Raw genomic sequence first — 24,744 nt, 5'->3', positions numbered from 1 at the left:
CAGGGAGCAGAAATGAAACCTGTTGGTGTTTTTCATGAAATCTCTCAGCATGAGCCGCCAGTTGCTATGAAATACCTGACCAAAACTAGAATGACAATGATGAAGATGCACAAACCTTCCCATCATAGTACTTCTCCCTTTTATCAGTGAGCACGGAGCGAATGACAATGCCCGCATATTCGATAACCATCTCTCCTGCTTCAATGTTCCTCTTGCAGAAAAGACCACGGCCGTGGATAGCAGACCTACAGGAAGTGTTATCAAGATGAAAACTGATTGTAAAGCAATAGGAAGATATTTAAAAAATCTATACAATAACACATTTGTATATTATATTGCTGATACAGGCAAAACTTTAATGTGTCCACTTTTTTAGTTTACAATCTTTTACCTTTGCATGAAGGTTGGCACACAAGCACTAACATGGTAAACACAGGAGCTAGGGCTATACCCAAAATATATACCCAAATTCAGCCACTTTGATCTTTTTTCATTTTATTGGGTTTTTTTTGTCTTATTTTAATATAAATGGTAAATGGACCAGCTCTTATATAGCTTTTGCTACTCTACTTAAGCACTCAAAGCGCATTATATGCCTCATTCACCAATTCACATACATTCTTACAAGCACTTTTCTCTATGCTTTGTCTACTTAAGTACTTTCTATCTAACATTCACACAAATTCAAACTCCAGCGAATGCACCGGAGGCAAGTTCCTGTTGCATGTGATGAACTCAGACATCTAATTGTTTCATCGTGTGTCTCTTTAAAATCAACACAGGATATGACTTGTCTTTCTTTGGAATCTTATAATTTCCACACTTCGTTTGATTCTAAAGAAATTCCCATATTTTTGGAAAATACGGCACACTTAAAATCAATCCTTTGATTTTTCTGAAAATCGACAGTGCCCCTTATAATCCCGTGTGCCTTATGTATGAATTCTGGTTGTGTTTACTGACCTCGAAACGATTTTATGTGGTACACGGCGTTTGAAAATCTGTCAAATGTTTTAGTACGACTTTGCTGAGCTTCGAACCCGCACCGCTTGATGGATTGTCGGAGCATTACGGCTATCGTAGTCAGGAGCCTCGCGGAGTGATACGTACTGTGCTTCAACATAATATTACCGTGTTGTGTGTGTATAACCTCTTTTTAAGTTTTGTGGATATTATACATGGTTATGCTAAGGATATGTTATCGGTAGCATATTTTCAAATGTATATCGTGATAAATATTTTTGGTTATATCGCCCTGGTCTACCTTGCATGCTCTTTGTCACTAAATTTTGACACTTTTCTCAGGATTGCCCCCACCCCCACCCCCACCACTTCTCCTTTTGTGCTTCCTGGGTAGCAGTGACATTACAGAGTGACAAAGCTGTATTGTGCAGTGAAAAAAAAGTTTTCTGTTTAACAAGACCTTCTTTCTTAGAAATTGAGTGAGGTCACAGTGCAGTCAGTGTCTTGCAGAATTTCTTGCAAAAATTGTTAAATGTGGCCAAATTTTACACAGAGTGTGAATGTTTTTGTAGTTTTTTTTAAAAGCTCTCGTTGAACAGGCTGTCTCCATAATGTCTGGCCAAGGCACTGTTTCATATCCCAACGGCTGCTTTTTCTTCAGCCTCACTAGGATTAACATGAAACAGATGTTTGAACAGCTGTTGGCAAAAGCAGAATTGTTGTACATGTATGCTAGCTATGATTCATTTGTGTGGAATAATGGTTTGGTGTGACTCTGTTGTCTGGCTAGCAATTATGACACATTTGAACTGCCAAAGAGCTGTTACTTGCATTTAAATGACTATCTATATATCACCCTTGTTTTATGAAAGCTAATGCCAATTAAGTCATGTGGTTCTCATCACCACAGGATGGTAAGAGCTTTATATTGTAAGGAAAAGACCCTACAATAATAGAGAGGAAACCCCACTTGGTGACAGGGGGAAAGAAAAACTCCTTTTTAACATACAGAAACCTCTGGTAGAGCTAAAGGCTAAAGTATTTTCTCCAACTTGCTTTTCCATTAACATGATCACAGATACAATTCTATACTACACTGTAAAAAATATTCATACATATTAAACTTAGACAGGTAAACTGAACAGAAATTTTTTTAAAGAGTCATCCATACTGGAACAAAATAAAGCAAACTGGACTTCAATGCTGAATATTCATTGAACATCACTGAAGGATGCTTTTTTCAGTTTTGAATCCTCCTGCTCACGCTGCTCTTGACAGGGAATGCTTTGGTTTTCTCTGTTAATCTTATCAATAGGCAATTCTTTGGAATCAAACCAAAGTGTGAAAATGATAAAAGATTCCAAAGAGAGACAAGTCATATCCTGTGTTGGTTTTAAAGAGATGGAAGATGACACAATTAGATCTCTGAGTTCATTACATGCAACATGAACTTAAATGCCATGCTGCCATTAAGATTAAGAAGTGAAACAAATTCTGAGGTTTGTTTTTTTTATTTTTAAATATTTGTGGCTTTTGCAGCTAAGGCTATGAACTTTAAAAGACTTAAAACTATGATGTTGTCAACTGAGTATTTTAAGCGTATAGCAATGCATTTTATTATTTCATGTAGCAATGATGAATTGCAAATGTAACTCGCCTGTACACTCCTACTGCCTCCTTGGATGTCTTTTTCAGATGTCTGAAGCGCATGGCCATGGGCAACTCCAAACTGGTGGCTCGTCTGATAAAGGGAGCAGAAATTAATTGACCCAAAACTTCAACACCACTGTTTTGCAACATACTAAAAAAATGACAATAGTCAATATATTTATGAAAAAGTATATTTTAGTTTTGAAAGTGGTGTGCAGTTTCAATATGAAGGTGCAAAACATATTTCAGAGAAAAGCGGTCTGAAAGTCCTAAAATCGCATTACAATCCAGGAAATATAAACTAAAGCCTGACCTCGTGGACTTCAAAAGAACCTCGTCTTCCTCATCATCGTAAGGCCCAATGTCAGGAAGCTGTCTGTGCTGAGAAGCCAGGAAGTTGAACATATCAAATGTAGACTTCCTGTTGGAGCAAATAAACTGCTGTTAGTTGTAGAAGAGCAATATCTTTCTGACTCACTCTCTCCAGGAGGAATCCAACAGCCCTTTTCCATTAGTACCTACTCTGGGTGGCTTTACATGAGGTGACAGTAGTCACCCACCTAATTGATAGTACTGGTACCCTGAGTTTGGATTCTTCTTCCAAAAATTAAAACCGCCATTTTTGAAACCCGGTGATGAGGGAAATGGCACAGAAACAACACCATGGTGGTCTAATGAAAAGCCACAGGCCGAGCAGCAGGAATTACATCGCCTTGACGTCCATCTTTGTTGTAGCGTTTGTGTTGCATACAAATGATGCCACAGGAGGGCCGGGCGTGTTGCTATAACAACCCCACGCACATTGGTGCTGCTCAATTGTAATGGAAAATGAGTCAAGCCGAGTTGTACTGCCTCAAGTCACAAGCAGGTACTAATGGAAAAAAGGCTAAAGGGCAAACATACCTAAGGTAAAGCTCCGAACGGGCACAGCCACTGGGGTTGACGGGTAGATCATCCTCCTGGCTGAACTGTTTGAAGAAACGGAAACTATGGCGCTGGCAACGGTGAGCTCCTTCAAGCTGTTCCAGCAAGAACACCACTGCGTCATGGACCAGACCCAGCATACGGGGACCGCTGAGCCACTGAAACGTCAGTGGCCTCAACCTTGCAATCGCTCGAGCCTCCTGCACTCCATCTGTGACGGCTTTCCAAGCCACTGAAGGAAGAGTTGACAATTAGATGGGATTAGCTCAAAGCAATGAGCATAAAGAGCGAGAAAATTACGATGCTAATTTTTAAAAATGTAACACTGGCCTTACCTTCAATGGTGTCTGCCTCTACACTAAAGCCGTCATCGCTGGTTATCTCAAATCGTAAGTGTGGCTGGTCTCTATTCGTTGGACATCCCTCATCATCAGATGGAGGTGGTTCGTCATCTGAGGCAGAAGCAGCGCCTAACAAAACACAATCCGTACAGCTCCTTTTTCACATTGTTCTTAAACAATTCAACACATTTAAAGGACGCAGAAGCGAAAAGGTACCATTCATTAATCAGTGATATATTAAATGTGGCTGGTATTTTTAAACTCGTGAAATTATACAGTTTTAACTCAAGAATACCAGAATATTTCTTCCAGTCAGTCAGTGTGCTGTGTCCCACTGGTTCCCAGGCCTGCTGTTTGCCTTGTTCACTCACAGACATGAAACTCCAAGGCTCTGATCTGGGAAAAGCAAGTGGAAACAATTATTTTGTTTTTAAAAATGACTTCATATACGTAAATATTTGTTTCTCAGGCTCTCTGATGCAAAATCATTGTTTTCCTATGAAAGAGAAGAACAATCATCAGACCTATTATCCACAAACTCCATGAAAGCCATAATTTGAGATAGTACAAGGCCTCATTAGTGCTAACTGCGTGGGTAAACTGCACATCTACAAAGGCGCCTTTAAAGCTGAATAAAATACTGCATAATGTATACAGGATTTGTAGGTTCTGTCTTTGGGCTGCTGAAATACGGTATCAAGCAAGATTGTGAAAACATTTCACTTTCAAAACTACAGCAATGTGGTCTCAGTTTCCAAACGCTACAGCATCTAGTTCAAAGAACAGGTGACGCAGCACAGTGATAAACTCACTGCTGTCCCAGATATTTCAAACATGCTGGTGGCAAAGAATTCAGAATGAGCCTGTGTAAAACAATGAACATTTCATGACTCCTCTGTACCTTTTTCATTTAAGCAATGGACTGAAATAATTTAAAAGTCACTGCCATGCTTTATTTACATTTTGCACCGCGTTCCAACTTCTTTGAAGTGGACTGTATTTAAGAATCGAAAGACATCAATTCGTTGAGTAATGGAAACCTAGCAAAATACCACCGCAATTGCTTGACTACGTGAATGTTTCTTTCTTTTGTCAGCCTAAATGATCATTGACACAAAAAGCAGCAGGGCAGCTAAAAAATGACTTCAGATAGGTAAAAACTTACCCTGAGCTATCAGAATCACTTAGATGCTCCTCTTTTAACTCGTCCAGGTTCAGTACTCCTTTCACTGTGGGGGTCTTGATTCGGACTCCTGAGGCCCTGCTGGAGAGGCTTGGAAAAGCTGGTTTGCGACGCTCCTCATCCTCGATGATGGGCTCTGGTTGGAGGAAGTCAACCTTAGATTTCTTTGTGACGATGCGGTCTGAAAGCGAAGACACTCTTTTCATGCGGACATGGGTGCGAGGGCGGGGTGGGGGAACTGGTTTAGGTTGTGGTGATGGAGAGCGGGGCGACTCTGGAGGATCTGGTTCAATTAACAGGCCGGGTGGCAAAACCAGTGAGGAAGGGCTCATTGTTCGAAGCCCACTCCACTTGGGGGTGTAGTTACTCGCCATTGCTTGATTAATAATTGCTTGGGCACTTTCAGCAGGACTCATGGGAGGATTCTCGGATGGCAGAGCAGGCTGCCCCGAGGTCTTGGAGGACTTAGATTTCTTTGACGTGCTGGAATCCTTCTTCTTCTTTGGTTTTCTTGAATCTGGAGCAGTTTCATCTTTTGGTGTTTTTGAAGTTTTTCTTGATTTCTTCACATTGGACATTACCATTGTGTCATTGTTTTTGTGTGTGAGCAGCTGCGTGACAGCAGATGGATTCTGAACTGCAGGCGTGACTAGTGGAGGAGGTACTGTCGTCACATTGGCCACAGATGGTGGTGCAGTCATATTACCAGCTGCAGCTAGTGTGGCTGACAGTGCGTTGCTCTGCAAAAGGCTAGCAATCTGAGTGACACAGTTGTAGGATGGGGAGTTGGGAGTAGGCAGCTGGAAAGTGTTGCTTTCAGGGTTTTTCACAAAGATCTGCCCAAGGCGGTTCACCAGTAGTACATGTGGTGTAGGGTCTACATTTGGACCTCCCACCTCCTTCACAGTAAGAATGGCATGACCCGGTAATGCCTGGGGTACCACTGGTTGCTGAGGTTCAATAGTTGGCCTGGGTGTAGCGAAATTGATGGAGATTGTATGGCCAGCTGTAGCTTCCTTCTGGACAGAAGAACTGTAACCATTTAGGATCATCGGAGCTGAGGTGGTTTGTACCTGTGTGGGAGCAGCTGAACAGTGTGTTGACAGTCCAGACAGAGGCGATATTGCTGCAGAGGAGGAAACAATGCTGACAGCTGTAGAGCCTAGTGGCTGTGTTTGTGTGGCATACACCGGTAGAGAAACAGTAGCTGATAAGCTTGGATCATTCTGAGGCACAACATTTAGTAGTGTCTGTGTCATATCTCCAACGGGACTAAGAGTTGTCAGTTTAGAAGGTTCCAGGGACGGTAATGTTGTTGACTCTTGTACAGCGGTCACTGGTTGCAATGTAATACTTGTTAAGGGAGGCTGACTGAAAGTAGGCAAAGAATACATCTGGAGAGGGTCTACTAGTCCTTGAGAGGGGTTTGGTACATCTGTTGACATTAAAGGGGAAGGCTGAAGAAGACCCAACAGAGAGCATTGACTGTTATCAGCAGAACCTGCTACTGGGGCCTCTGTTGCAGTAGATGTTAAGTCGTTCATCAACACACTAGCCCCCTCAGCTGGTGATATAAACCTGCTGCAGTCAGGTGATGAGTTCAGGGCTTTACAAGGTTCAGGGGTCTCAAGTGGTGTGTCTTGCAGCACAGGAAGCATTTCGGTGAACTGTGGGTTAGTGTCACATCTCTCAAGAAGAAGAGGTGTTTCAGAGGACAACCCTGAACTGGAACCCGTCAATAACCCCTCTGAATATGGGATTTCAGGCACATTTGTAGTTAGGTTTGGCAGAATGTTATCAACTGGAGAAGAAAGCATGGGCTCTTGGTTTACTAAAGGGGTTTCGGAGCTTTGACTGGTATTAAAAGATTTAGGTGCATCTTGGGTTGAACCATCAGCGGGATTTTTCGTGGCTTCTGAAATCGTGATTGGAGAAGAATCTGTTCGCTTATCATCAGATGATGCTTTAGGAGGTTGTGTGCTGCTAGCGGTTTCAAAGTCAGGAAGATTTTTATCATTTAGTTTTTTGGCTTGTATCTGAGTTTGACTGTTAACTTTTTGAGCATCATCACTGGTTGCTATACTTGCATCACTCTCTGTACCGTCATCTACCCCATCCAGTTGAGCCATAGGTCGAGAGGAAGGCGAGGATGGAGACTTGGAGTGATCTTTTGATCCCGGGCAGCTGACTATTGTGCGAGAGAAGTCAAAATAGTGCTCCATATCTTCATCTGAGGATGTGTTGCCCAGGTCATCCCTGGCTGAGGCTGCAGACCGTGGCAAACTGGCAACAAGGGTCTTCTTCTTCTGTACTTCTTGGGCTGCTCCCCAAAATTCCTCTTGATCATCACCTTCCACCACTATTTGCCCCCCACAATTCATTGCCACCCCCTCATTCAAGAGGGTTTCTTCAATTTCAAGTTCTGTCCGCATCTCTTGGCCCAGACTCAAGCTGGGGTCCTTGTGGAATGAACTGTAGGGAAACTCTTCTTCATCTTTCTGTTGGTCCAAGTCCTCCTGGGGTGATGTACCATTTGCTGGAGAGACATCCTCTGGCTCTGGTGAAGCTAAGAAGTTGTGTGGCACCTCGACTGAGTCCGACTGGCTTAGATCAAACGACAGTCGACTTCTGGGTAAATGTTGTACAGGTGAAGAGAAGGGTAGACTTTGAGAGGGAAAATTTCCAGCACCTTCCTGCCAGGGAGACTGGGGAAAGAATAACGAGTTACAGTGGGCTGTATTCCCAGAGGATCGTACAGAGGAAGAACCTCTACTTCCAACTGGGCGGGATGACGTAGAATTTATCAGGCTGTCTGTTGCACCAAGTGGGAACAAGGGGGAGGTAGGGAGGGAATTTTTTCCAGTGCGGAGAGTGACTGGTCCAGTTACAGGACCCAGAGGAGGGGGGGACCTGTGACTGCGCAGACCTGTTGTCTGTGAGTGTGGGCCGTGGCGACGAACTCCTCGAGTCTCTTCTAGATCACTAATGGTCAGTATGTGGCGGGGCTGGGCTACTCCTAAGAGGAAAACAGAATTAATCAGTTATATTTACATTCTGTGATGGCTTATTTATTATGTTTCTAAATAAGAACAGGTTATAATTTCTATCATACCTGGGGAAGGCAGAGGTCTTGACATTCCTCCAGCTGGTCTCCTGGGTTGGGGAATCTTTGGCCTTGCACCGTGATCTGACTTTGGGTGGATACCTGGAATCGAGGTTTCCTCCATTGTGGGGTGGCACTCTGATATATAAGTGTCTTGAGCTTTTGATACTGAAGAGTGATAGAAATGATTTATGAATACAGCGAATCACTTGTTAAGGCAATCTAGTTTTCAGAAGTAAAGAAAACCCCCAAAACAAACAAACAAATCAACACACCAGGTATTGGACGGGGGCTGTGAGCAATGGTGTGATTATCTCCTTGGTTCGGCATCTCCTCAACTGGCTTCTCTGGGACAATTGGCCGGACCTCTCGGACCGTACATGTGTATTTGCACCGCCGCAATGGGTTAACCGTACTCCAATACCACCGAGAACACCTTATTATGGAAGAGGGAAATTCATTCAATGTTGCAAATATAATTTCTTTATATAATCAAGTGTTATCAAGTATAATTAATGTTAAAAGCAGAAAATACAACTCACTGAAAACCAACAGGAAACAATTTTCCTTTGTTCGCTGAAAGTTCTGTCAGCACGCCTAGATTTTCAATCTGCAGGGAACCTGTGCCGTAACAATGTGGAGACCAATTCTGAGTTTAACAAAAGCCGATTCTAATGAATGCCTTTAAGGGCCGAAACAAGCAATCAACTAAAACAAAACAGCTTACCGATCATCATGTTGATAAGGTCTGGCTCCAACCCAGTCAAGAACTTTCTGCGGAGACTGATCCCCTCAAAATCAACATACACTCTGCGGTTTACTTCAAATTCCTGACCAGTTATCATCTGTAAAACAAAGGTACATAACTAAAACTAGGGTTTAAATTCATAAAAATATTCTTTTTATTTTTTTAAATGTACTTCAAACTTGTTTAAATCCTGAAAGAGGCGAGGTGGGAGAGGAGAATTTACCCTGCCACTGATGAGATGTCGGTGTTTATAGCAGTAGACCTTTTTATCATCCTGGAAGACACACTGACGGGAGCGGGCGCACATGAAGTGGTAGTTGCTTTGACAAGATGTCAGACAGCAGCCCACAGTGGCACCCGACTGATTGCAACGTTCACATCGCTGAAGACGATTGGGGTTAATGACAGTGAAGAGTGAAGAATAAAGTTTGGGTTAACGTAATTACAATAAAAAGACAAAGACTGATCTGGTTCAACTCTACAGATTTTAAGCAATTTTCAGTTTATCAGGGTGATAACAACTAACCATCAAACGCCCCCTTGTGACAGCGCTGTGTACATGCAGCAGAGAGCCATTGTCCTCTTCAAAAACTTCTGCAGACCACAGGCAGCAGTTGACATGAGCCCATTCATTCTGGCCCAAATACAGTAACCTGCCTGCTTCCTGAGAAACGAAACAAAACAATCCAACATGAAATGAATCAAAGAGAATGGAGAATCTACAAAAATAAGTGAATTGGGTTTGCATTCTTCTGTGAACCACTCAATTTTAATGTTTTGGGAATTATTTACATTCGATTTGAGGTCTCCATATTTTTGACACAAAGAGCACTGTCTCTCATCATCTTTAGACCATCCAGTGTCTAGATCAGCTTTTGAAAGCCGACCTCTTTTTCCTAAGTAAACACACAAAAGTAAATATTTAGTGGAAGAGAAAAAACAGAAAAAAAAAGAACATTTTCTCATAAACTAAATACGTCACCTTTGAATTTGAGTCTGCTGCTTTTAAAATGGTTCAGGCTTGATGATTCCCTAGACATTGGAGAAAGAGCCTCTTCTTCCTTTATATCCAAGCTTTGTCCATTGTCTTCCTGCAGGAGTCCCAGTGGAGTTCTAGATGAAAGATCCTCTCTCTCCTGCCACTGAGCATAAACATGCTCTGTTGTAGGAGGATGAACAGCCTGGGACAACATCCCCCTGAAGAGAGAGTTTAGAAGTTCAAAAATTGAAGCAGCACAACAACAGAATGGTGCTTTCCCTTTTCATTATACAGCACACATCAGAAGTGAAGAAACCCACATAAATTTACCTACTTGATAAAAATATTTAACACTTAAAATATTTACAGTTCTATATAATGTCTTGTATCTCAATAACTGCAGGCTTAAACTAATAATCAAGCCTGAAAATTAGAAACTAAAGCAAATACTCTGGCGATGATTGCCACACAAGTTAGAAAACCTATTGTCATTGAAACAAAATTAAGCAGACCTGTGATTTCCAGACAGTTATTAAATGAACACCAGACATTTCACAGGGTTGGTCATACATGTAAAAGAACTGAAATACTATGATCCGATCACTTGACATGAATCTAATAGAAGACCTTTGGATCATTTTATGAAGAAAGAAAGAAAAATGCACCATCTCTAGCCAAGAGAACCTAAGAGACGTATTTTCTGACCAAAGACAGATTGTCTTTCTGCTGTGCAACACTAGCATTGAAGATGCTGACAAAGATTAAGTATGCCATCAAAGAAAGGTGGACATATTGATTAAAAAATAAATCAAAGATTTCAGTCTTGGTTAAAAAAAACCTCAGTGGTTGTAGGGTATTCCTACATTCCTATTCACAATAGTTGAAATGTGCAATTCCATGGTATTCCTATTCCTATTTATCCCTGTTATATAATCTGTATTTATATATGTCTCTGTATTTATATATGTGTATATATGGTATATTTCTGCTCATATTCTGCAACTTCTGTCGGTGCAGTGCTACCGGAAACTGAATTTCCCGGAGGAACCCATCCGAGGGATGAATAATATCTAATCTACAGTGAAGCCTGTACTTCTAATATAGTAAATCTAAACTGTTTGTTTTTTGTTTTTGTTTTTTAAATTTTACTGTAAGGAGACATGACTTTAGCTAATTTTATAGTTAGGTGATGTTTTACACAGATGTGCTTATTTCTGTTGTATCTATTGTGAAAAGGGTTGCTTGAGGGAAATGTGATTATGGACTCATGTTTTTATATTTTCACTGTAGGTAGAGAAGATTAGAGAGCTACGTGTAAATTTAGGATTTTGTTTGTAGTGCTGAAGTGGGGAAGACTGGAGGCAGGACAGCTGAAGGGGACGGTACAATGGGTGGGACACCGAACCCATAAGATTGTGTTGATTTCCAGTTGTGAGCCAGACCTCGCTAGACGTAGCGGAAGTAGGCTAGTTAGCTAGGTCTCCGGATGCATCTGTATTTTATTGTAAAGCACAACTAAAAAGACGTCTGATTTTGGAAGTAAGAGTCTCCGCCTGATCGCTACCATTAAAATAATCCGTGAAATCGGCGTACTTCAACACTATCTAGGTATATAACTTTAATGGAGTATTTCTTAAACTTATAAAATATTAAAAATGTAATACTCACACTGGCAAGTCTTTGGTACAAGGGTCCCACACCTTTGGGTCTTGGCTGTTGAACCAATTAAATACCTCCTCGAGCAGCTAAAAGAGAAAAAACACTCAGTAATTATAAATGTTATAAAACTGAAAACAAACAAACAAAAAGATAAATCATGCTTAAAGCCAATTCTGCATAACTTCAGGAGACTTTATGTGTTTTCAGCCATACAGCACCTTTAAGTAGTAGGATCGTGCCAAGGCAGTAGGTCTCCGCTCCTCTGGAAGATCTTCCTCTTGCTCTAGCCTCTTTCGCACCACCTGGACCACATCCTCATGGAACATTTTCTATTTAAAAAAAGAAAGAAAAAATATTTTGGTGTCCTTGAGATGTTCAATCTTGTGCTGATAGAGCAGCTGCATTTCCAACATAAAGAACGTAACTACAGTGGTCCCTCGTTTATCGCGGTAGGTACGTTCTAAAAATAACCATAACCGATACGTGAAATCCACAAAGTAGTCAACTTTATTTTTTACAATTATTATAGATGTTTTATGGATTTAAATGCCGTGACTACACACTTTATACACTTTTCTCTGACAGGCTTGAACATTTTACACTTATCTCTCTTGTTTAAACACCCTCAAAGTTCAATCGTTCGTAGAAAAATAAGTCCAGTATTATAGAATAAAACCAAAGGCACCCGCGGTTGCCTTTGATGGTGAAAACGTTTCATCGACATTTTTGTGTTTGTTGGAGAAAACTTACAAACATACAGTACAGGATGACACACGGCACGATATTGATCGACAATGGTCTACAGCCAATCAGAACACAGACAGAACACAATGCGCTGTAAAAAAAAACAACAAAAAAACTACAACAACAACAAAAAAAACCCATGCAAAATTGCACCAAAAAAATCTGCCAAACAGCGAGACAGTGGTCCCTCACGACCACTGTACCATTCTATATCACATAATAGGGCTGTACAGTTAATTGAATTTAAATCTAGATGACGATTTTGGCATTCCACAATTAAATTGAGCAATATTTAAAATGCATGTTTTGCTAATTCAAATGCAAACGCAAATGAAGCGTTTCTTAAATCAGCACATAACCATTTGCCAAACACAGCTGTTTCCCCCACCAAGTTTGAAGTTTCCTGTGCTAGTCTGACCATGTGAAACTACACTCAAAGACAGATATAACAATGACTCAAAATACTGAACTATGCACAGCAGCAGGGAAAAACTTAGCATAAGTTATGTTAACCATGAAGAAATCAGAGTGCGGTGCATCTGCACTGTAAAGAAAAACACAACTAATTTATTCAACCGCCTGAGAATACACCACAAACTCACAAACTGCTGTTTGAATACATGAAGGCTAAAAAAAATGCAGTGGTTGCTAATGTGAATCGTCTAGCATCAACTCGCACTTCCAGAAAAATAAGCCTGTACAGGGAGTCAGTTCATGTAGCTCACAGGGGTGCACTGAAATCACCAGCCAATCGGATTCTATTTGGAAAAAGTTATGTGCAAACCAGATGAGGCGAGTAACGAAGGCTTCATGAAAATGGTCAACATATTAGACAAACACAGGTCATTTGCTCGAGCAATTCTTTATCAAAAGTGGCAAAACTCGCACTGTTTTATTTGCATACATCATACAGGTATAAAGAAAGGAGTGAAAAACATAAGGAGAATAAGGAAGACCGATTTTATTTTGACTTATATTTTCGTACATATATGAAAATGTGAAAGCAATGTTCGGTTTACAATTTGCAATAAAAACTGAACGATCATGATCATAATTTTTACTATGATGGTACAGACCTAATGTTTAAATGGAAGCACAATGTTTTATACCAGTTAATCTACTTGAACTGATTATGTGACATTAAATAAGGGGCCATGTACTCACCAGTGTAGTATAAAGGCCTTTGTCAAACTTCTTTCCTACAGCTCGGAGGTCACAGGCTGGCTTTCCTTCTATGCCACTGTCAGGGTCGACCGATCTTTCACACTACAACAGAAGTCGAAGAAAATTAAACATCATGCAATTTGAGTGGTTTACTAAAATAAAATAATAATAATACAGTAACATTTTAGTAGCTATATTCAATGATATCTAGCATAAAAACCTACATTTGAGTCATAAAAATTAGAGATGAACCGACTGCAATGTGTGACCAGCCTATACCGATTTTTCCTGGTTATGATTTTCTTTCTAAGAACTACAATTGACAGCATATACAAACAAGAATCACTATTTTATGTTCATAATAAAAAATAAACTTATTAAACTTCACAATTTATCCCAAGATGCAGTAAGTTACAGGAACTTCTCTCACTTTAACAACTGAAAATAAAGTGCTCTACTGCTGTAAAGAGGAACACATACATGAAAATGTGTTGCTGTGCACCCACCTTTAACTGACATATTTCACCTTACCTTTAGCAAACAAAAGCAAGTGCAGCAGATTCATATAACAAAAAAACAAAAAAAACGAGTCAGGGACTTGCATCATTTTCCAGTATGTGTAGAACTTCAACAGATAACAGGACATTGATTCTTTTTTCTTTTTCACTTGTCTCCATAAGTTTTCCTGTAACTGCTTTGATCTTTTGCTCATACCAAGGCTTCTTTAAGCTTTGGTTATCTTTACCACTTTTCTTTTGTTAACTTCTGTAAAAATGTCCATGTTCAGCTGGATAAGTTTGAGTTAAGCATCTGATTAAGTTTTCGGCAAAAGTTTTCATAGTGCTTTTCCTTGCAGGTTACTTTAGCAAACTTCACTTACAACATGTTAACATATGGCTGTAAGTGGGCGCATGAGTACTTGTGCATGTTGTGCATGCATGAAATGGACCAGCTCATAACTGCACATATATCAGGCTGAACGGCTGGTCACCGGTTGGTGTTGAGAACACTGAAAATCATCTGATTCCAGTCCCCGGCAAGTCAATCAGTGCATCACTAATAAAAATAGAAGCAAAGTCTCCTACCTGTGAGCAGGTAACAAGGTGCTGGGTGAGGGTGGACGAAAGCAAGCATGCTAGCACCTTCTCCACCCCAGCCCTGAGCTCAATGTAGAGAAGCTCTCTCCAGGCACTGGGTTGGGTCACACTACATGGTCGACATGAATACACTACACTCTCTGGCAGGCTGGACAGGATCTCATACAGCTCATCTGAAATTATTTTACAGGAGAGATATTTTGGATGGAGGCAGAGAAATCCACTCATAATCAAAATTCACAAATGCAATCTAAGAAAAATATTCATGCTCAGCTGACAGTAGCAGATAACATTTAAGTTTGATAATGCTGTTCCAGTATTAAGAAGCTTCAAAACTGTATACCATCAATGTTTACCGAGTCAATAATAAAAATCACCTGTTAGATCCTCACACTTGGCATGAACCCAATGGTTGCAGGTGCCACACTGCATCATCTGACTATCATAGTCATTGTCCTCATAACACTTGAAGCAGATTGGACAGTAGTTACCTAAAAAAGAGACATTCAGATAAGTTAAAGAAGCTGAAAATTCACCAAATGATAAACTTATTGTCAAGGTTAAACTGTCGCCTCACCCTGGTCATAGAGTTTTGAACAATCTGGACATAGTCCTTTGTCATGGTTCCACTCAGTGTCCCAACTCTTCCCTGGTGTGACGCCACAACTTTTGCACCTGGTGCATGTCATACACACCTGCACAAAATACTACTATGAGAAATCGGCAGGTTGTAGTAAATATCCCTAAAATTGTGTTTTTTTGAGTAACCTACCCAGGCTTTCCTCTTCTTGTTTTGTTTTGGGTAGTTTGGTCCCAAACAGGAGGCATGATAGCAGTTCTGGCATCGTTCACACTCTAATAAAGGCTGAGGAAGACATGGAAGCAAACAGATGAAGTACATACCAATAAGAAAGCTAAACAAGACAAATAAAATGTTTTTACCTTTGAGAGCCTGTTTTTCCTTCCGCACACATGGCAAAACTTGCAGCGTCTGCAGCACCAGTTTTCTTTGTTCTCCTCTGAGGGGCGCTCCGCTGGCTCAAGGCAAAACTTGTGGAAAGGTTCACAGCACACTTGGCAATACAGCATCTGTAAAATGAGGATCAGAGGGGAAAAAAAGAACACGTAAATTACAAAAAAGGACACCTTGCTATCTGAATCATGTAGTGCTTGATGTTTATCTAAACTTTTTTGAAAATACAAGGTGGTAAGCAGGAGACTGAATATTTCAATTAAAATTGAGTAGAAATCATCAGTTACCTCGTGTTGCCCTTTACTGGCACAAAGGAAGCAGACATAGGGTGGCATGGGAGGCGCAGAGGTCAGTATACTTAATCCACCCATATTCCAGACATTCTCCAAAGCACAGTCCTCCTGAAAATGAGACAAAAATTTAAAAAGATAAATAAATAAAAAAAATTAAAGATTTTCACAGTAGTTACCATTACCCTACTCTTTCCATTAATCAATGCCCATATAGATATTTACACTATGTTGTTGATTGAACTGTGGATTAACTTTGTGTATTAAATTTAATGCAAGTTGTAATTTGCATTTTGACACATGTAAAACTTTCATTCATAGATTACAAAAATAATTCGACAGATCAGAAGGAACAAAACTCTAATGAATGATGTATGGAACACTGCACATGTGGGAATTTAGATTAACACTGACCTCTGCTGGGCAAAACATTATACTAACGTGAAAACATGAAATGCATTTTAAATTATTACAGGTGTTAGCTGTGTGTACATCTTCTGTGGAGTAAATAATATTTGAGGAAGGCAAATAAGAAACCAAGTATGTCTCCAAATACATAACTCTAGTTATTACTTTCCGACAGGGAATCAATTTAATCAATTTAGGAATATATGAAACAAAGACAAAACAAACAAAAAAAACCTACCTTAAAATCAACCCTGATTTTGTGAGTAGGTTTAGAAGATTCAACAGTTCGCTGTTCAAATCCATGGGCCAATGCAGCCAGGACACTGGGAGGAGTCTGCTCCAAAGGACCCTGAGACTGGAGACCCTGAGAGACCACCGCAACCTACAGACATGCATAATGGTTAATTAAATTGCTGATTGCTAAAATTCACTGCATTAAATTAGTAAAAGAAAGGGAATGTAAGAAAATCCTGAGACAGCTTTGTGCAGAAACGTCTCATTTGTTTGGTCAGTAACAGTAACGAGTGTGATGTTAAGCACAGCGTGCCAGAGCTGGACATTTTTTGTCCTTGTTGGCCAAACATCATTATACTTCTATACAAATGCCACAAATTTCCAATATATAAGTTAAGTACAGTTTAAGCACCAATTAAATCCAGAATTACCCACCTTTTCAGGTTTACGTCGAGCTGACGGCACACGGTGAGAACTGGACTTTCGATGCCTGACCTCATCATCTGATATGTCTCCCAAGAATCCTTCCAGCGACACAAAGTCTTGAGAACATCATGGAAAAAACAATTTACTTTATTACAGGCTTTGTAATCTTAATAGTAAACAATATCCAAACTTAAATGACTACAGAGCTACTTGCTACTCTTAAAAAAAAAGAAAAAAAAGAAGCAATTAGTCAAGCAGTCGCTGAGTATTAATTTACCTTGACTGAAACGGGGTCCGACACCTCTTCTCCTTGCTGGTGAGGCAGAGCTCGAGAGAGCTTTATCATCTAGATCTGAGTCGTAATCCACCAGGTCAAAATAGACACGGGGTTTAACGACACGCTTCGGCTGCTTTCTCAATGACGGACTGTGACCGTCACTCTGGAGACCAGACGGTGAGTCATTCCCTTCGTCGTTACTTGAATGACCCCCACTGAGAGAGGATCGCCTTCGCTTAGAGGAACCTAAAAGAAAACAGTGGTGACACTGATATGTAAGAACTACTGCAACATGAAGTGTGCACAGAAGGGGAAAAATTACCTTTGGGTGCCGTTCTCCCACTTAATCTGCGTGCTTTCCTCTCCTCAATTTGGTCACATCTCTTATACCTTGTGGTTAAAATAAAATAAATACGAAGTTTTAGAATAAATCAGAATTCACCACATTGTCCTACGCGCCACAAAAACTACCAAACGTAACTTACACACAACACTGCCGCTTGGTATTGGGACCACCAAACTTGGGTTTGTCCAGGCAGTTAATGCACTTGCCACAATCCTCTTCGTGATTGCAGCCTTTGCATACGCCACACCTTCTAGATCTGTACCCAAACGGTCCAAGTCCTTTCCGCTTCACGAAATTTGATGGTTTCTTGACCTTGGTGACCTTTGGATCTGACAGCCCAGGACTGTCAGATTCAGATGGAGAACCAACATCTGCAAGAACAAAAATGCAATAAGAATGGGAAAATAATGCCTTTCATGCATGATTTGAGCTTATCTGAACAGCAGCTCTTGTTCTCTTTCCCAAAAGCATTCTCAGCCACATCAAACAGCAGCGATATAGATAAAAATAGTAAAGATGCAATGATGAGGCACTAAATATATAAATGATCAAGAAAAGTCTGGTTACAGTGAATATCAAATAAAAACTAATCAGTTGTACAAACATCATCCTCTGCTGGAAGTTAGATAGTGTTACTTATGTTTGAGTTAGGAAACAAATTTGTTTATAGGAACTGTTCAGACAAGCAGTGTAATGTCATATCTACCTTTAGTGACCGCTGATGGGGAAATGCCAGATCTTTCATGCAGTGGCAAGGCACTAAGTCTGGGAATATCATCTGGTACCATGGCACGTGGCTGCCCGAGGACCACGGATGCAGCACGGCACACGTGCTTGATACGTGGACCTCCTGCTCTACGGAACTCCTGGCACAGTGGGGAGATGACCTGCGGCTGAGGAAGGAAATAAAAATGTCATGAGGCTTTAGTTTACACGGGATGAGCTTCCCTGTTTATATTATTGTTCAATTTCAGCTCAACACAAGGGTTTTTTTATCCGCTTGGTACAACCACAGACAGAAACAAGATTTTTAGTGAGATCAATGCTCGCTCCCCTCGGGCCTATTGATTTCCATGCTTACTTGTACTTGAGGCGGTTCTGTCTTGACTGGAACGTCAGAATGAAGCTGCACCCTCTGCTTCCTCCTTTGTCTTTTAGAGGTCATATCTTGAGACCTGGCTCCAGTCGGGCCAGATAACAGCTGCAAGGTTAATTGGAATAGAAAAAAAAACACTGATACATAACGTATCACTCAAAACAACTGTCTTTATATGATGTGTTCTTCCTCTATGACATGTTATTAAGCCAGGTTAAGCTACTAACAAACAGTCAATGTATACAATGAATTGAAAACACGCTTGTGGTGACGGTGACCTTACCCCGGACGACTTAAGCTGTTTCTGCTGGTCAATTTTAATAAGCTGAACCTTGGCTTTCCTGAGGAGATTGAACATTCTTTTATTTGCACCAGTGAGTCGTGCTCTTTGTGGTACTCCCTTCTCCACAGACCCAAGAGAAATGCCCCCACATCTGCCTGAGTTCTGTACTGACTGCAACTCTCCTGTGGAAGCAATACAAGCCATTTTCAGGTCTATGGTATAGTCTTGTTTGCACGATTGTGTAAGTGATGAATCGAACGTTGCTTAACATTAGTATGGTGTTACCTGAGTGAGGCTGGGCAGTGTCTTTTGCAGCTATATCTTCCACTTGGCCATGTTGCAATGTGAGTGACTTTGGGTTAGTAGTCCTAACACAGACAGAAACTTTTCTCACTACTCCAGGCGTATCTAGGTCTTCGATCTTAAGCTTGGACTTGTCTTTCTCTACGCTTGTATCCCGTTGCCTAAGACTAATGCTCATGGCTTCATCATCAAGTCCTTCTGCTAAATCAACAGGAGGCTGGAGTGGTTTGCTCGCACCATCGGGCTCTGTTGGGTTTTTGCTTTTAAGTCCCAGGTGTGGCTTCTTCAGCCTCTGATATATCTTGAGGTGAGTCGTTTGCTTAGTGAACTTAGGGCAGCTTTTCTTTTTCTGAACATCAAGGAGGTCAGTAGATAGTTCTGTAGGCTTATCAACTGGTGTCAGTGAAAACAGATCCTCACCTTTGTTTTCTGGAGTTTTGTCCAGTGTATTCACTTCCTTGCCTGACTCTTCTGGAAGATGCCACTTGAAACTAGAGTTCTTTAGAAGGGACCTGTTCTTATCATTTTTGACACTTTTTCTCTCAGAAAACAGGCTATCGGCGAGATCAATACTTTCATCGAGGTCCTGAGCTGAAAACAGATCGACGTCCAGTTGAGCTTCACTCAATATGTCCTCCTCGTCAATTGGCAGGATTGGAGATATTGCCCTGTCTGCCCCGTCATCTCGCCTCTTTCCTGGACGTATCTGCAAGCCCAGTTGTAAACCCTTTTTCGGGGAGTTTCTCCGAGGCAGTACAGACATTCCTGCATCATCCATAAACCTCTGCGGGGTCTTGATCACCCGAGAGGATCTGGCACTTACCACAGGCATTATGAAGTGCTTAATGTTTTTTATGAACTTTGACTTACTGCGCTGAGCCTCTGCAACATCTGCCTGCCCCCCATCAACTAATGTGTCTGTTTCCTCCTGCTTCAAACTATCTTTGTCAAGTCCTGTATCTATCAGCTTGGAAATGACTTTAGGTTTTGGTCTCTTAGAGCCAATAAACTGAAGACTTGACTGCTTCTTTTTGTACTTTTTATGTACCCCAATAAGTTTGGAGCTTGGGGATGGTGCGTTAGCTGCCAGTGGGGTAGAAATGTCACCATCTCCCTCTTCAGTTTGTTCACTTTCAGGTAATTTGAGTGGGGCAAATTTTCCATCTTTGCTCCTGTGTCTGTGTTTCTGGCGCTGACCAATCAAGTTTTTACGTTTCTTTTTTCCTTTTTTCTGAGATGCCATTGATGCATTTAGATCACTCGTTTGACATTCCAGTGACAAAGATTGCTGACTTTCAATTGACTGAATGTCCATTTCTTCCTTTACTGATGGCTGTATCTGCTCTTCCTCCACTGACACAGGGTCCTGTTCGGTCTCTGGCAGAGGGCAATCTTTTTTTTCCGGCTGGCTTACCTCTGTTACTAAAGGCTGAGTGTCTTCCTCTTGAACAGGCTCTGTGTTAGTAGTGTCAACTGTAACAGGCTCTGTGTTGACAGCAGTTTCAGTGGAAACGACAGCCTTCTTCCTCTGAACAGACTTCTTTTTCCCTAGTTTGTTATTCCTACATCTTCTAGGCTTGGAAGGCACAGGCAATGGTTTGGCCTCACTAAACTGTGGTTCGGCCTCATTAATCTGTGGTTCTACCTCATTCTCCACCTTTGGTGGGGAAGCGTCACCTGGCACCTGTGAGGGGTCTTCAGCAATATTTGAGGTATCCTTGTCAACAATTTCAGAGGAGTTTACAAAGGTTGTTTGCGATGGCTCCTCAGTCAAATCGAGACAAGAGTTTTCGGGAAGAACTTGTGAACTGGAATCTTCAGTTGAAACCTGAGAAGAATCTTCAACATGAACCTGTGGGGCATCTTCATCCTGTACACTTGCTCTAAGCTTTCGTTTTGGAGTGTTCACTGGCTTCTGACTGACAGACTTTGTTGGTGACGAATCAAGGCTTGATGTTCTCCTCCTTAGCCTCCTTGTTGGTGTGACATCAACATCCAGACATGCTGATTTATCCTCATTTGTTTCATTCTGATCTATTAAAACATCCTCTTTCTCCTCTCTTTCCAACATCTTTTCAGCCACAGGGCTGACCTGATGAATTAAAAAAGAAGGCTTTGAACTTTTATGTTTGCCAGGAGAGGAGACCTTTTTAATTTGAAGAGGGGGGACAACTTTCCCACAGTCCGTTTTAGTGATTTCTTGTGGAGATGCTTCAGCCGTGTGTTCCACTGCAACTTCAACTTGTAAAGAGGTCTTTTCCTCCAACGGCTCCTCTGCGTTGTTTTGGGAATCCTTCTGATTACTCTCATTTTTCTCAGTGCTTTCGCTCTCCTGTGGAACTGTGTCATCAAGTTTGGATTCATCATCAATTCCCTTTAAATTTTCACTGACACTGGTATCACAAAGAGTGGGCTGATCAACCTCACTTACAGCATTAGGTGTTACTGTGAAAGTGTTTTCAGCGCGTGGCGTCTGACTTCCTCCCTTTACTAACGTCAAAGTCCAGATAAATTTTCTTCGTTTTTTCTTCCGAGACGTATTCTTCCCCGCGGACTGTGCATCGTATTTAGGGTTTCTGATCTTTATTAACTTTAAGCTTGGGACCCTCATGTCCTCATTTTTCAAAGGCAAACTGTCACTGGGTTGCACAGCTGAGTTATCAGTCTCTGACAATGACAGACCTTGGTTTTCTGGCACTGTATTGTTTTTATTCAGCCTCCTGCTTTGCCTTCGTCTGTTACTTCCCGCTAATGGTTTGGCCTCTGCTGTCCGCGAAGCTTCTGACTTGGACGCTGCTACAACAGCATCACTTGTACTCAAACTTTCTGCTGCAGGTGCGCTCACCGTGGCTCTTTTAGAGAGTGGGTTTGTGACTCTATTGCTCCTACGAGTCACTAGTTGATTAACATCAGGACCCTGGCCAGCAGCAGTTTCCTTATGCTTTAATTTCTTTGCATGTGATTTTGGCTCTACAGTCCTGCTCTCTTTTACAGAATCAGGTTGATCAACAGATTCTTTCTCCTCTGATTTTTGGTCACTAACCACAACTTTGGCGCTTGTCTGGCATACAGGCTCTGTTGTTTTTAAAGCAGATCTCCCACGCCTTCTCACAGGTACCGTCCCCCCTCCTTTATCTTCTGTGCCATGTTCATCCTCTTGTGGTTCAGCTTTTAATTTGACATGAGCACTTAAAATCTGGTCACCCTCAATGTCCTTGGTTTTAGGCTCATCCTGATCTCCTTTCATCTTCAATTTCTTTGCAGATTTTTTCTGAGGCTCCTTTACAGTTTTGATTTTCTTTTTGGCCACCAACTTTATAGTAATCCTCGGTGCTGCTGATGAAGCTCTGCTCTTGGCGGGCTGTCGATCCAGGGTGCTTTTTCCTTTCGAACCTTTCTTGCAATCTTTTGCTGGTTTTGCTTCGAGGGACACGTCGTGCATTTGCTCCGAAGACTTTACATCTTTTATCGGGTCAGGTGGTGCAGCTGCCTTCACTGCTGGCGTTTTAAGCGGTAGCTTCTCACTTTGTCGTTTCGATTTTGTGTTGGCAGCATCACCTGCAAAACAAAGGTATTAAATAAACACAAAATCGTCTGACAAAACTATATAGAAAAAATATATTATATTGCATTTCGTGCTTAATTCATTTCCTAACTTGTGGGTTATTTACAAATAACACCAAATATTTCATGAGATTAAATAACAGCTTGCTCTTTACCTTTGGAAGAATTTTGTTGAGACAATATGGGTCCCTTGGAACCTTTTGTCTCAGCTTCAAATCCTTTGAAATCATCCCCCTTGAAAAATAAAACCGCAATTAACACTTGAAGCCACTTTGCACTCTGCTGGAAACTGTTAAACCATCAGGATAAACAATAACTAAAGTTTTAGGTCTCAGTGCAGGAAAAAAAAATCATTTGCATGCACATGCTTTTAACACGTAACACATTAACAAATCAATATATGTGGATCATAGCATATCTGAACAAGGGCTTTTCTAACAATATAGCAAACAAGTCTGACTTTTTAAAATGAAACTCATCAATAGTACATGACTGTTTTGCTCTTTCTAAGTAAAGGTTGAAACCAACTACTGTCATTCATCATGGGTTGTTATACAGATATCATAAATACTTTGTGCATTAGTAAAAGCAACAAAAAAAGAAAAAAACATGTGGCTGAGTAGGAAAACTTCCTATAATGTTATTACATAATATAGACCGTTTACTACCTAATGCAACAAGATACGTCAACAGGTTTAATATGAATGTCAAATGAGCAGCTACGGAAAAAAAACTGCTGGTAAATCTTGCTATAATTACTATTCTCTTTGAGTACTGTACATCCCCATACCCACAACTGGGATCTTAATTCATACAAACAGCGCCACTCTTACGAACTGGCATTTTACTTAAACTTCATGAGGTGAGTTTGAACGCTTTCGATTCCAACAAGGTTGCATTTGACTTTGGCACACTTCTGCACCACCATTTAAACCTGACGTGTTTGGTGACATTAGCTAGCGGTTAGCAAACCCAGCCCTCCATAAAGCATTCAACCTAATTTGTGAAAGTTATCTATGTGGTACAAATAAGCTCCGACGTATGTGCGGTCTTATTTAAAGTAACGTTAGCTAAGCAGACTACTCTGCCCGAGTCTATGCAGCGTATGAAAACAGAAGTGTTAGCAGTTAGCCACTGTGCGGGGTACGGAGGCGCTATCCTTCCCCTTCTTTGTGTTCACTATTAGCTAGCTAGCTGCTACTCTGGCCCTATAACGAGTGGGCCATACATGAAATAACTGAGACTCCTGATTACAAACTCGCGTTCCCGCATAATGTGTTTTTTAACAATTAAAACTCTTACAGTTATGCATGCTATGACCCTTTAAATGTTTAAAATTTCTGGGAGCAAATTAAGCAACAGTGCTGCGGTGACTTGAACAGCTTTGCTGCTTTGGCTGAAGTGCTTATTTTGTGTTACGACTGTTCATTAAATGTAATGGAGAGCTCCACTGTGCTAACACTTAGCATACAGTTTTAGCTTAGCAAGCTTGAAGCTAAAGTTAACGCTAGCCTGAAGGATGTTGACATTTCTCCATGGTACTAAGCAGTCACACTGTTGTGCCTTGCTCTCTTTCTGGTGCATTAACGATCACACAAAATGTGAGAAGATGAAATAAAGATACTAACTCCTGGGTGGGTGTGGGACCTCACCTCTTCACTCCCACTAGAGCTGTATCCAGCCTGGCCAAGGATCTTGTGGCTTTCCTGTATTCCAAGCAAGCGCAAGTGAGACTGGTCTTCGTTTAACGATAGAACCAGGTTTGCGGGCCTTGGCCCTCCGTTAGTCACATCATCAGCTTCTAAGCCCGATCGCCCGAGTTGCCAACGCTTCTCAGAGCGCAAACGACTGCGTGATGACCAAGGCCGACCGGGAAAACGACCTCTGGCCGTAGCGGTTCCACCTTGGCCTCCTACGGCAGCCGCGGTTGCTGATCCGCATCCCGCTGCCGCCATCATTGCTTCAACAACAACACACACCGACGGCTAG

The 24,744-nt window shown here is 41.2% G+C and overlaps 1 protein-coding gene across 2 annotated transcripts in view; it reads right to left on the bottom strand.

Moving 5' to 3' along the window:
* The window catches only part of kmt2bb (lysine (K)-specific methyltransferase 2Bb), a 27,355-nt gene extending 2,611 nt beyond the window's left edge, over positions 1-24,744 (bottom strand). Inside the window, exons 1-35 of one of the 2 annotated variants that reach the window (XM_063484945.1) lie at positions 24,384-24,744; positions 22,911-22,989; positions 19,174-22,749; positions 18,889-19,070; positions 18,591-18,710; positions 18,216-18,402; positions 17,649-17,880; positions 17,486-17,553; positions 17,164-17,409; positions 16,896-17,002; positions 16,465-16,608; positions 15,816-15,929; positions 15,498-15,644; positions 15,328-15,420; positions 15,133-15,250; positions 14,933-15,046; positions 14,544-14,728; positions 13,459-13,560; positions 11,769-11,879; positions 11,560-11,636; positions 9,895-10,109; positions 9,705-9,808; positions 9,439-9,576; positions 9,136-9,294; positions 8,892-9,009; positions 8,707-8,785; positions 8,440-8,600; positions 8,174-8,332; positions 5,044-8,077; positions 4,174-4,274; positions 3,873-4,007; positions 3,517-3,769; positions 2,927-3,034; positions 2,621-2,704; positions 116-245 (exon numbers count right to left, since the gene is read on the bottom strand). In XM_063484945.1, the coding sequence (XP_063341015.1) occupies positions 116-245; positions 2,621-2,704; positions 2,927-3,034; positions 3,517-3,769; positions 3,873-4,007; positions 4,174-4,274; positions 5,044-8,077; positions 8,174-8,332; positions 8,440-8,600; positions 8,707-8,785; positions 8,892-9,009; positions 9,136-9,294; positions 9,439-9,576; positions 9,705-9,808; positions 9,895-10,109; positions 11,560-11,636; positions 11,769-11,879; positions 13,459-13,560; positions 14,544-14,728; positions 14,933-15,046; positions 15,133-15,250; positions 15,328-15,420; positions 15,498-15,644; positions 15,816-15,929; positions 16,465-16,608; positions 16,896-17,002; positions 17,164-17,409; positions 17,486-17,553; positions 17,649-17,880; positions 18,216-18,402; positions 18,591-18,710; positions 18,889-19,070; positions 19,174-22,749; positions 22,911-22,989; positions 24,384-24,713 (11,310 nt within the window). In that variant the 5' untranslated portion in view covers positions 24,714-24,744. The remainder of the gene's footprint in view (positions 1-115; positions 246-2,620; positions 2,705-2,926; positions 3,035-3,516; positions 3,770-3,872; positions 4,008-4,173; positions 4,275-5,043; positions 8,078-8,173; positions 8,333-8,439; positions 8,601-8,706; positions 8,786-8,891; positions 9,010-9,135; positions 9,295-9,438; positions 9,577-9,704; positions 9,809-9,894; positions 10,110-11,559; positions 11,637-11,768; positions 11,880-13,458; positions 13,561-14,543; positions 14,729-14,932; positions 15,047-15,132; positions 15,251-15,327; positions 15,421-15,497; positions 15,645-15,815; positions 15,930-16,464; positions 16,609-16,895; positions 17,003-17,163; positions 17,410-17,485; positions 17,554-17,648; positions 17,881-18,215; positions 18,403-18,590; positions 18,711-18,888; positions 19,071-19,173; positions 22,750-22,910; positions 22,990-24,383) is intronic. The other variant, XM_063484946.1, reaches the window with a different exon arrangement.

This window comes from Pelmatolapia mariae, linkage group LG10_11 (genome assembly GCF_036321145.2).
Source record: "Pelmatolapia mariae isolate MD_Pm_ZW linkage group LG10_11, Pm_UMD_F_2, whole genome shotgun sequence".
In the NCBI taxonomy this organism is placed as follows: domain Eukaryota; kingdom Metazoa; phylum Chordata; class Actinopteri; order Cichliformes; family Cichlidae; genus Pelmatolapia; species Pelmatolapia mariae.
The sequence above is the reverse complement of the archived record's forward strand: the minus strand, read 5'-3'. Positions and strand labels throughout refer to the sequence as shown.